We start from the raw sequence: 13,109 nt of genomic DNA, 5'->3' as shown, positions 1-13,109 counted from the left end.
GATTCTCTTTTCCCATTCACAGCTATGGCAAAGGGGTATGAACAAGTGGCCATAACAAAGATGGTGTTTCCTACCGAACATTTAATTTCAACAAAACAATTATGCTGCAAAATTTCAGTATCAGAAATTATGCCAGCTGTTAGTACTGGAGTGGCACATGCTTCTGCAGAGTCCTAATTCTTGTAAAAGACTACTTGCATGGCTGTAACAAATATGAATAATACCTGCAGCTGGTGGCAAAAACAATTACTATATTTTGATTTGTTCTTCCATGCAAAAAAAACCCACCTGTGGTGAAATTTACAGAGGAATTTGTGTCCCCTGAGTGTGCATTATAACTTTCTTACAGGTTTCCTTAAAATAAACTCTTTGCTGACTGAATAACTACATATCAGATCAGCTTGGTATCTACTGCAAGGAATTGTAGGCACGTGACAATACTAAAAGGAGACAGATAGAAACAGGGTCATTTCTAAACTGTAGCAATATCCACCAGGAAGTACTAATTTTTATATTTGTTTTCCAGGTTATCAAACTATGATGCATTTCACTTCTGGTGATCAAAGTCTCGAGAGAGACTTGCTGTCTTACAATTTCATCCTATCAAGTTAAACTAAAACCAGTACTTCAGCAGCCATTTTTGCCTCTATACTTAGAACTACGTGCCACGTTAACGGTGACTCATTCAATTTTTCTGACCGACAAACTCATAAAATATTATACTGTAATTCTGAAGCACTAGGAAACAATTACCTGCCAAAACAGTAACAGATAATACTGGTACATTTATACAACAACATATCTTCAGACCATCCTCTGCAGTTTGGGCTGCATCGCTGTTCCAACACACAACTAAGAAAAATACAAAATCAATATAATATACCAGGGCAAAAGTAAGTGCTTCAGTGAATCCAGCAGCTGCCAAGTCCAGTCTCAGAAGTTCTGTGAGCTTATTGAGGGGGAGCTAAAATGAAACAAAAAACAGTTTTCAACTTCCATCTAAAAGCATTTTCCTATTCTTTCCCGAGGTGATTCTGCCTGTTACATTACGATGAATTCACTAGGGAGGTACTATGCTTGTGCGCTTAAAATTTTTGAAAGTGTCAGCCAGCTGCCTTTAGGCTTGCCTGAGGAAATGAATCTCCCAATTAGAGATTTACTATGGGCTCCCTACTTAAACCCTGTCTTTTTTCAAGTACCAGCAACCACTGGTCTTGGACTTATTCAGATCAGTGGGGCATCTGTTTTGTATCCTATCCATGGTAAATACTTCTCAAGGCAAAGCATGTCAAAATATTTAATTCCTAGGTTCTGTTTTCCCCAAAGCCCTTCTGGCATGCACTAGTCATTTACTGACAACAGAGCGTTTATTTGAAGGGGCAATCTTACTTGATTAGCTATGGTGTACGTTTTCGGAATAGTCATCTGAATGTTGTTATAACCATAAGCTATTGCTGCATCTTCTACAATATCACATGCATGGATAATGTCCGCTCTGGTAGGAGGGATTTCAATCTCTATATTGTTCCCATTCCCTGTGACGTGTGACTTCAAACACATCCTAGTCAGCAGCTTTGCAAGGCTCGATGGAGTTTCACTGAAACAAAATAAGAGAGTAGTAATTTATGGATCTTGCACTGTATCGATTGACTTTTTAAAGTAATCAATGTTTCTGCTGCATTGCCTTATATCCTGAAGAATCTCCCAGTGCGTTATGGACTGTACACAGACTTAGCATTCCATCAGAACCAGATCAGATTCTGACTCCTGAGACGGTCATTTTTCTTTGCTTTGTAACAGTTGTGTGAGGCCATAAAGAATCATTCACTTCCCTTGAAAACAGGGGAAGAAGTCTTACAGAGTTGATCTAATTACCCAAGATAACCCCTGAATTTTTGATAAATTTAAAAAAAAAATCGCATAGTGTAAACATTTTTAAAACAATGCAATAATCAATGTTTTCTAGTACCCTTTTCATGATCAATGTTTATGAGTAAAAACTATGTTTTCATTTGCAGTAACACACCTGATTCCTATTTTCTTGTTAATAAGTTCAGGTTTCACCTTCTCTTTTCGGTAAGCCAGTTCCTAAAAAGACAGACAGAGCTTTTCAGCATACACAATGACTGCCATTTCTACCAGAGAGGATTTGATTTTGACATCTTAGTAATCTAGCTTCTTCTAATTATGATATGAAAATGACATCCACAGAAGACAAGTGTAGAATATTAGGCTAAACTTAATATTTTAAAATAACAGGATTCTTGAAAACATATTATAGTACATGATGCAAAAGCTGTTCTCGGTTAAGCTAGAAGGTTGAATGCAGCATGAAATCCCTATTATTGAAACTTCTGATAATTTCTGATATATGCAAGTAGTAAGAGTTTCTGAAAGTTTCTAGTCACCAGTTCATCCTAAGTCAAAGCCCTAAAGCAGTGACTGGTCATGCATGAGATCTCATGGTCTAGTATAGATCAAATGACTTTCAGGAGGAAAAGGAAAGAAAACTTTCTATTTCCATATTGGCACAGAAATATCTACTGGTATTTTACTTACAAAGTTTGCAACATATTTAATAAAGTTATTTTGTATGTATTTACTTAGGGGTGTTTCTAAACTTCTACATATACAAATCCTTAAAAACCTTAGCATCTAAGACTTTGGGGATTTTGGGCTCTATTTTATCTAGGGAAGATACTTTGGTTACTGCACATATTTCTGTTTTGTTGGATATCTCCTTGGGATTTTAGGTCTCCTGTTGATTAAAGCTGACATTGCTAAAAGAGAAAGGTAATATACCACTAGAAAAACTCTCAGTAAAAATAAGCTTCCTTCCCTCTAAACAGTTTGTACTTGCTCGATACATCTGATTTTATGAACTCAACCAGATCTCTCTGTCTTCAGTTACTTTCAGGAAACAGGAGGAATTGCTTTCTTTATACTTATTAAGAGAACAAAAAAAGTAAGACCCCATTACTGCCTGGGACGCTGAATGCAGGCAAACATGCACTTGAAGTCAACATCCTGCCCTGTAGACCTTCATGTAGTTGGATATAAAGTGAAAGACTGAAAAATCCAGTGTTACAAGGTTATTTTAACTGAAAGGCATTAAAGCTTCCAGATCTGATAATTAAGTTATGCTGAGGCTGATTTCAGTTGTCCACTGGTTTAAGCCTGAAGGACCTTTTCCTGCATTCGTTCTTCCTGATTTGGAACACGTAGGTTTTAAAGGCTTTAGACACAGATTATGACCTTTGATTGTAATCTTTACTTGTTCCTGAAAAGGTTTGTATCGCATGAACTCTAAACAACAATAGTGGTTACCACTCGTAACTTTAAACCCTACCCTGCTTTTTGCAGTATCAGGCTATGTCAGTGAGGCTGTATTTTTCGCCTTATCATAAATTAGTGGAGCTTCAGAATGAGTTTCCTAGATAAGGGGGAGCTGGAGTTATTTTTCGTGGGGTTAGAAAAGGCCTGGACTCACTAATACACAGATAGTGCCAAGGTGAGCTTTTACACTATACCCCAGCACCAGCATATACTGCCTCTGCAGAAAAAGACTCTTACCAGACTTTGTGTAAATAAAATCCTTTCCCCAGGGATACTGAGATACCATATCGCTATGCTTACCGGATAGATGTGGGTCTTCCCATTAGGATAAACTACTTCTGCAGCTTCAACACTGAGAGAGACAGAAAAACAGCAGTAAAAAATGTTTTTAACACATGGCCCAAATGCAACATCTCTCTGACTGGAGGTTTATACTCACCTGAATGGCTTTGCGCAATATTCACTAAACATTGTGACTATAATATCAAGAACAATTTTTGCCTACAAAATAAAAAATAAATCACATTGAAGTCTGTCATCTACTTGCGTTGAAGTAGACAAAGTATCTTAACATAAAATGGGGAAACAAATAGTCTTACACGCTCTTCATTCTGTTCTATTTAATAACAACCATAATCCCAGCAGTCTAAAATACTAGACTGATTTTAAAAAAAAGTTTGTTCTGCTGCAAAGAGATTTACGCAAAAACTTGAAATCTTTGGTTTTCAAGGTTCTGAAGCATTTGTATGTCTTTGCTAAACTCTGTTCTGAAGATACGCAGGGTCTTTATTACCAGGTGGAACTGGGTCTTCCCAACCTTTAGTCTAATTAGTCATTCCACTGAAGTTCCAAGTAAGAATGTAGGGACTGGAAGACTGCATTGTTTAGAAATGTATTATCAAATAACCTCATCTGCAAAATCTTTTGTTTCACTGTCAATATTTGAAGAGATTACTATCACAGAACATAATCATGAGATTCAGATCAATTTCTCCATCTCTAAGGGCTGTTTTTTGATGCCTCGCAGTGTAATTTCTTTCACATGAACAGCACTATTTTTATTTTTACTATCAAGGCAAGCAGTAGCAAGAAGCAGTTATTTATTGGTTTGCTTAGAAGCTACTCCCCAACATGCAAATTTGTGTCATTAACTTATCTTTATGTAGTAGGGTAAGTTAAAAGTGGTTTTGCTCTTAAGCATCAAGATACACACTTCAGGGAAACTGTCAACGAATGCACAACCTGTATTCAAGAACAGGCAATTATCGCTGCTAGGCTTTCATGCTTCAGCTTTGAGTTACAGAATTTCCATATGGCAAGGCTTCGATTTGACAATTAGTTGCACAGCATCCCTGCTTGGAAAAGATAACTACGAAGAAAAAGTATCATCTTCCTTCCCTCAGCCCAAATTTCAAGGAGGAGACAAAATGATTCATTACAAAGACCATTCTGGCAAAATAGGCAGTCTTAATGCATTTTATGTTTTTTCGAAGCCTTTCAGATTTAGAAAAAGTGCTCAACAACAAAAAAGCTGCTAATTTACTTAAATGACTTTCTTGTACAAGCTGAACACTTGGTGTCAATGTAAAGACACAGTAAAAACAAAATCCAATGAAAATACTACACTGTCTGTAGAGCAAGCCTAAAACTGTGTTGAGGGAATTCCATGTAGTCCTACAACTTATCCTGCCCTTTTGAAATGGAGGTTGGCTCCATAAAGTAAATTCCTGGCTATTGTAGGTCTTTGTATTGGAGCCCTGCCACCCAAAGGGAAAACAGTGATATTGCAGCATATCAAAAGCAGGAAAGATGAATTTACCTTTGTAATATCTGTGCCTGTACATTCAATAAACACATTTCTGGTGTTCACGCTAATTTTTGTATGATCTCCTAAAACATGTGAAGAACAAAAACATGTTAAGAAATGTTATTACTACTCTTTCAATGACACCAATACTGACTGCTTTTGTGATTCAGAAAGATCATTGTCATCTTCTGCAGCTTAAAAAGCCACTGTCTACTGCACCAATATTCACAATTCTTACCAAAATATGGGTTCTTTTTATTTTTAAATTTCATCAAAAAGAGGAAAAAGACAGACCAGACTCACTGACTGGGCTGTGCTCTACACTGAAAGACACACAAACCTGCAGGTATGTCAGTATCCATTTGAAAAAGCAAACCAGCAGAATAGCGGCCATCTGCTGGTTGCAAGTGCTTCTGCACTTCCATCTCATCGTTCCTGACTTTAGTAACTTATTTGCATTTGATGTGTGATGTGTGTTAACAAAGCAGCCTTGGACAGGAACGAGTTACATAGTTTTTAGAAAGTTACTTAGACTGATGAATAGCCATAGCTACTTCTGTGAATACCCAGATCTCTTGACACTGTCTGCTGATACACGATGGGCTTGTCTACATTAGAGATTCAGGTCCTAGTATGGGTTCCTTTTAGGCATGAATTTGCTTTGTGTCTATACTGGGAAGCGTGGTCATGAGGTGTGCACATCACTGATGCACTCAAAACTGTTTCTCATCTGGAAGCAGCACGGTAGAATACACACTTAGAGGCATCACCTGAATTGTCTTTCTTGCAAATTGGATGTAGTCCCCCCGTAGTGGGTTCCCTACAAAAGTGGGGTTCTGTTAGTAAGCCACAAGCAATCGAGACCAGCTGTACAGAAATCTGCCTCGTATTGCCTGTTAGGTGCATACCTTGAATGAATTTAATTGCTGGTAACCCTGCAGCATGGACATAAACATTCCTAGAATTGTATGGGATCATGCCAAATCCAACCTCTTTGTCCTTCTCGCCTTTCATGGCACCATTCACTAATGCAGATGCACCCCACAGGAGGCAAAGGGAAGAGAACACTTGGATACATACGGGCATTCTTGCTTCCTTTGTTTGACCCTGAGCAAGTTGTTCAGCTTCTGTGTTTTAGTTTCCTACCCGAGAAACTAGGTCACAGCTAGACTGAAAGTTACATGCGCCGAAGATCTTAAGACTGAGGGATCTTGTGTGCCCTTCCCTTTGATGCTGTGCTGTACCTCACTGCAGATGGAATATATTCAGCATTTCTGGACTCACTTCAAAGCAAATATAACCTTTGACTTAAGTGCTTGTAGATAATCCAAAAAACCAATACAGATGTTTACCTTTCATTATCTGTTTAAAAACTACATTTAGCCTGGAAGCTTCTCCAAATACTGTTCCTTAAAATACAGACAGGTATTAAATTTAGCTCAACCTTTCTAACTGATAAAATGTAAACAATATGCAATGCTTATACATGGAACACCCCAACGTTGGAATGAGCCTAAGAAAGAAGTATCAGACACAGTGGTTGACACCACCTTCAGTTGAGAACAGTTGTTCTTACCAGTCCCTGCCAGAGTCTGAGCTCCCTTTTAAGAAGATTTGGGTTAGACGTTTAAGATATGGATAGGGTCAAGTAGGAAAAATACATCCAAAGAGATGATTGCTGCAGATTTTTTCGGTCAGTGTAGGGCAAGTTACTGATTCTTGACCTAAACTTAGAGGTATACTGAAATATCTTTGTTAAAGGAGTATTTCTTGCCGTGCCATTAATTGGCTTCAGTAAACATGGTTCTCAAAAATCACCCATAGTTTCTTTTGCAGTCAGAGGAAAACCACGTTTAGAAACAATGCAAAAAAGTCTAGACCAATTTACTCTTTTTTAGGCATTAAAGTCTTCTGGAGTTGCTTGTGTGATAGCAAAAGGATCCACAAGAACTGGTCCACACTGCTGTTAAATACACAGGGCTTAAGACCTAGGTGAAAAGTTCCCTACTGTGACCACAAAAAATGGAGTACAAAGCAGACTGTTACAGTTACCAGTTCACAAAATAATTTCTTACATGCTTCTTTTAGCCAAATGTCTGATGAACAATGTTTATGTATGCAAACAAATGCTGTCCTAACAAAGGTTCCTGTCACAAGGAGACTTTCTTGAGTTCTAGAAGGGTATGAGAAGCTAAACGCAGAGGTTTGCAGGGGGACTTTTACATCTTCTTGAAGAGGATGAGAAAAGAGCCAACACTAGCAGCCTACGGAAGGAACAAAAAATTTGACTGCATTTAAACTGAAAGAAGGAAAGAAGACTGTATGAAATTGTAAGTGAAACAATTGTAAGAAAACAGACTAATCCTTATTACATGTCAATGTTTCTGTTAGACACTCTGACTCACACATAAAATAGCAGCAACAGTATGAACTAGTTGTAAGTAATCTTACCATTGATGATTGGTGGCATGGACAGAACAACCCCATTGCTGTCATAAATGACAGGATAAAGTGGCTTGTTTTCAATTAGGTGTAAATAGTGCCGAAGGTGACTGTCAGTCTGAAGAAACAAAGCACAACCTAAATTTCACATTAGCTCACTTGTGAACTTCCATAGTGCCACAATTCTTTGCTGAGGGATTAACAGGAATTTTGAAAGAGGGAAGGACAGAGCTTAGGGCTAGTAAAAAGCTATCTGCTCTCAGCAGCAGGAAAAACTTTGAAATGAGAGAACTGGATTTTCGGTTTTCTTCAGAAGTGTTAAAAATTATTTCTTTACGGATTCTCTCAAAGATGCACAGGTCGTGCTGTCCAAACGGTGCCCTTGTTCACCACAGCAGACTTTTCATTGCCAAAGCCATGGGCACAGATCCTTAGTTTATAGGAACTTTCCTTTGAAGTGATTAGCTTCTACAAGAATTAACACTACAATACTTTTAATTATACCTTGCTGAATACTGACACATTTATGCTTAAATTAGATACAAAATTTACATCTGTTCCAATGACATGGGTATACACTGTACCAAAAACATCATTTACTTTTAGTGTCTCTGATACCCCTTGTTTCCTAGCTCTCATCTTTAGTCAGAGATCTTTGAGAATTTCTTTCTCTATGACCAGTGTGTGTGCTCCAGCAGGGATGTATATAGTAATGACAGTGATAACAGTATCGTTTTCAAATGCTGACATTTAGTTCTATAATTCTATAAAGTGGCCCACATAAACGTCATAAAATTAGACCTGATAGAATCTTTTCCTAGCATTTACCTGGTTTCATCAGGATGCTGGGCCAAGAGCAGTGCCAGACTTAACATGAGCCTTTCACACAGCTACACTTGCCTAAATGTGTAGTTGAGTAAATGATTCAACATCTTCCCCAAGTAAATTGGCCAAATTAAAGTAACACTAAAAAAGCTGGTATTATTTATCCCAGGTTTTTCTCAGCTTTGTACACTGAATATCTTACCAGTGTAGATAAGATAAATAAACAACCCTTTTACAGTATTATTAAGAGCATCACGAAAAGCAGTCTTCGTGTTGATAAATCAGAGTGTTAATATCAAACCCGCTATTCTAAGAGTTATGCTTAGCCACAAACCACCATGATATATCTTTCACAGAAAATAAAGTATTACTGTGCATTTCTCATTAATAAGCAAAATGTGGAATGTTCACTGGCTGAAGCTACAGAAAATAACTGTGTTTTATTTCTAAGAACAACTCTTAATAACAAGGATTTGAGAGACATTAAGCCTTGGAAATTTATCTTCCTGCATTTAGTGCAACAAGTCTTAGAAATCCCACTTACCCTATACAGATCCATAATTTGTGAAGCTGTGTACTCCTGGGATTGATTCAGGGGCTTGAATTTAATTTCAGAAGGTGCTTTAGCTGTATAAGTGAATGGACCAGAAATGGTGTCCAAGTCATGGGTACCTATTGCTACTAATGCTCTTCTCCTAGAGATAAAGAAGGCAAAATAATGTTTTTACTAGTAATATTTGGATTTCCTTTGAGATTGCATCTCATGATGCTCTATGCTCCTATGCATTCATAGAACCTACTGAAAAAGTAGAAGGGCAATTTTGAGAAGCCTAGAAATTATTTTCACAAATAACATTTTAACGAATGTTAACAACACACCTAACAGTCAAAAGGCAAATCCAATGCGACTGTTGCAAAACGCTTCTTTCTCAACTCTTGTGGGAGCTGTAACAGCTATTTATGTTTAAAAGTATTGAGAGCAGGCAGAAACAGGCAAGGAAATGAGAAGGATCACAAGAGCCGCTATAAATAAAACATATTGGCATAGATATAAAACCAAATATTATAAAGATTATAATTAAATATTAGCATATATATAATGCTTCTCTGCAGTAGGGACGTGCATTCTTAACATGTGATAAAATCATACATGTAGACACTATACACAACTTTAAATTTAAGCACTAACCTGCAAATATTTTGGTGTAGTTTTTCTTGGAGGTCAATGAAACTATCATAACGTTCCTTGGTAAAAGTTATGTTACGTAGGACTGCAGCTACAGCATGAGGACGGACTTGCACAGTCTGCAATTTACAACAGCAACACGTTATAAATTTCAAGTACACAGAATATACAAAACTAAAACTGATTAAATGTGCACTTTTATTCATAAAAGCCTCTTTTGTAAAGTAGTAATCAAAAGGAAGATTTATGGAAAGACATCAGAATCCCAGAGGGGAAAAAAACCCAAACAAACCCACTCCAGGTCTGGTAGAGACAAGGAGGTTTCCAGTATAGTGTGTAATGGCCCAGAAAGTCAATGCAATGTGAGCATCTGAAAATTTGACTTGGATCAGCTACTAGGTTCACCCAAAATAATTTGTCTATTGTTCCTCCCCCTCCCCTTCCCTAAAAATAAATGACAACGTGTAGAGATATTTAAGTTCTTTAGCTCCTGTTCTGCAAATAAGGTTTCCAGTCTCACTGCTCTTATAAAATTGGTACCAATACCTATCTTGCTGGTTCAGAAACTCTCAATAAATTTACAAAGGAGAAGTAAACACTTTTACCTCTTCAGTGATAATCAGCCTCTGACCTTCACCCTGAGCTGGTATTATCTTTTCATACATAGGGAGATTGATCCTACAATAAAACCAGAAATAAGTCTGTAACCAAAAGAAAGTAAGTTCCGCAAATGCAGGAAACTTTAGAAATGTAGCAACAGTTATATGTAGAAAACTTTCTTATTAACATTTCTTGGCATGTAAATTAGCTAACTATTTAAAACTTGTTTTCTATAGAATCGTAAAGATTACTGTACTAGAAAGGAAGGACTCAAGAAGATAAAGCCATAGCAGAAAAGTGAAATAAATTATTTGGTTTGGTATTCATTACAGAGGACCACAAAGAAGTTCCTCTGCGGGAGTTCTTTACAGAGGATAAGTCTCAAATGGAACAGCAGTTGAAAAAGTTTTAGAACAGATCCCAAACCCAGTAACATTCTAGTCTAATATTTTAAAAATACACAATAGATTCTCTCCGGAGGAACATCTGACCAATCTGCTCTACACATGAGATTGTACTCAAAACCCAAACAAGTGGCAAGTTTGTTTATTGACCACAAAGGGACTCATTTAAACAAATAACAAACCACACAAAAATCTTACAGCTCTGCATTACCTTTCCTTAAAGACCTGCAGTCCTCGGACCAACCCTTCAAGGCAAAGAAGATCATAACGGTTGGCAGGAACATCAATTTTGTAGAGAACGGTATCAGATGCACCCTTTGCCTTTTCTTCGCCTTTTTCTTTACTTATAATGTCTTTCTCAGATGTCTGAAATTAAGCAAAATTGTCTTTCTAACATGAAATATCTTAACATTGACAGCAGTATGATAGTGACATAATATAATTGGAAAAATTGTATTAAATAGAAGTGTAAAGGTGCAATGTGGCTTTATACAGCAAACGGACACACCAAATACCAGAAATGATGTAAAGTATAAATCTTTCTCAGTTTCAGAGATTGTAGTGCAGTATACTGAGAGAAAAATTCGCTATTAGAATTTGAATTTTTAAAAAAGAGATTATAGAAGCAAGAGTCTCCAGGCTAGCAGATCCCAGTAGAGAACTGAGACCTTATTTTGGGCAATAGATCAGCAAATGACTTGTCATATCAACTCTATTCTGAAATAAAGCATAACATATGAAGTTCAGATGTCTTTTCATAAACATAATTAAAAGATCAATTAACTCAAATTAAAAAGCAAAACCAAAACAGGTCTACTTGAACAAGGTTTACATGGATACAGTTAACAGGGCCAGAAAATTTTTGCAAGTACAGAATCTAAATCAAAACTTTAAATATAAGTTACATAATAAATATTAGTTACAACTTGGGTAACAATGTCCAGGACAAACACATTTTTGTAGACATTGCACAGAAGAATGCACACAAAACAAAGCCAAAGAGTTCTTGTAAAATGTATTCAGTATGTGGTCTGTGGCCATTTATGCTGCTAAATAAAATGGGGACAGAGACCAAAGACCAAGTGGCACAGACTGCTGACCTCCATAAAGTATAGCAACATGCCATCCTGGGGTCTCTTGCTTCCAAGATGGTAATTTTTGTAATGTCTATTTTTCTTTTCAGATTTGAAACACCTGTGTTGATACAGTCTATTACAACAGTATTTTACAACAAGAACCTAAAGGTATGTGTTACGTATTCTGTCCTGTGGTATGGAGACTTATGAGAATGTTTCAGGATGAAAAGCCTGCTGCAGTGCTGCTGAAAGACTGTATAGGTCACGGGGACCTTCAGGTCTTGTGCACACTGCATTTTGAGGATACCTGGGGCGTGGTAGCCTCCAAACCTTGCCTAGACATTTTGTTGGTACGTGCTAGAGGGCATTGGCCAACACTGGACCAGAGAAGACTCTGGAAATAATGCAGTACAAACTCTTACCAAATATAAATGCTGTCAGTAAACCACATCTACTGAGAAAGTAACAAATAAAAATGTTACTTACAATTTCATCAAGCTCCAAACCAAATTCAAAGCAAAGTTCATTAAATTCTTCATCAGCTGTGAAGAAAGAAGGTGAATTTTGGTTAATAAAAATACCTCAGACTTTTACAGTCTTTTTGTGTGTGTGTGTTTTGAACCTTTTCAAACAAGATATCAAATGCTATTTTGAAAAAAAAAAAAAAAAGGGTAAAAGTAATTTAAAGAATTTTGCTTGTGTTTGCACCTGAGTAGCAGTTTCTTTAGTACAGGCTGCATTTATTGACACATTATTCTCACAGTCACAGCAAGGGCTTCTGAGCCTCGGAGCCTAGCTTCACCAGCAGCTCCTCAGCCAAGCTGGCCGGAGTAAGTCTGGCCTGAACAGATAATGAAAACAGGAGGGAGTAATTGGACAGCTTCCACCAACAGCTACTTTTTTAATCAGTCAGCTTGTCCTACCGAGGTTGCATCAACTGTGTTATGATATGCAACTAACACAACCCTGATATGAAAATAGGGATTTGCACCCGTGCGTCTTAAGAGCCTGCCAGCTCCAGTGTGGGCTAGATAAACCGCTGCTTTAGTTCAGGGACATCCTAAACGCTCTTTCAGCCAAACAAACAGTTCTTATTTCACATTTCTAAAGAGGTGGGGAAGAAGCGCTGAATGAAAACACGGGATTAATTGTTTGCTTTGCCAGCTCCCACCTCTTCCCTCTACTTTCTGATTTAACCAGTTCCTAAAACAGACAGCAAAACTCCAACCAGACCCCGCGATTTGGAAACGTGTGCTTCCGAGTTCTTGAGTGATTTGGGCTCGAACAGCGTGTGCCTGGGCAAAGGCCTGCAGGGCGCAGGCAGAATCCACGGCTTTGGCAGGCCGTGGGCTCGCGAGGAGCGGACGGCTGGGGAGCAGCCCCGGTACGGATACCACTGCTGGTCTGGAGCCTGGGCTTCCCCGCGGGTTAGT

At 37.8% G+C, this 13,109-nt stretch overlaps 1 protein-coding gene across 1 annotated transcript in view; it reads right to left on the bottom strand.

Annotated features, from left to right (window-relative positions):
• FARSB (phenylalanyl-tRNA synthetase subunit beta) overlaps positions 1–13,109 on the bottom strand; it is a gene marked incomplete at its 5' end in the record, with an annotated part of 41,639 nt that extends 28,530 nt beyond the window's left edge. The window contains 13 exons of the mRNA XM_009649133.2: positions 884–964; positions 1,390–1,597; positions 2,027–2,088; positions 3,637–3,688; positions 3,776–3,837; positions 5,156–5,226; positions 7,595–7,703; positions 8,955–9,105; positions 9,600–9,715; positions 10,202–10,274; positions 10,812–10,966; positions 12,163–12,218; positions 12,848–13,109. Coding sequence (XP_009647428.2) covers positions 884–964; positions 1,390–1,597; positions 2,027–2,088; positions 3,637–3,688; positions 3,776–3,837; positions 5,156–5,226; positions 7,595–7,703; positions 8,955–9,105; positions 9,600–9,715; positions 10,202–10,274; positions 10,812–10,966; positions 12,163–12,218; positions 12,848–13,109 — 1,458 coding nt within the window. The remainder of the gene's footprint in view (positions 1–883; positions 965–1,389; positions 1,598–2,026; positions 2,089–3,636; positions 3,689–3,775; positions 3,838–5,155; positions 5,227–7,594; positions 7,704–8,954; positions 9,106–9,599; positions 9,716–10,201; positions 10,275–10,811; positions 10,967–12,162; positions 12,219–12,847) is intronic.

Source organism: Egretta garzetta, unplaced genomic scaffold, assembly GCF_000687185.1.
Source record: "Egretta garzetta isolate BGI_Z169 unplaced genomic scaffold, ASM68718v1 scaffold161, whole genome shotgun sequence".
Lineage (NCBI taxonomy): Eukaryota > Metazoa > Chordata > Aves > Pelecaniformes > Ardeidae > Egretta > Egretta garzetta.
The sequence above is the reverse complement of the archived record's forward strand: the minus strand, read 5'-3'. Positions and strand labels throughout refer to the sequence as shown.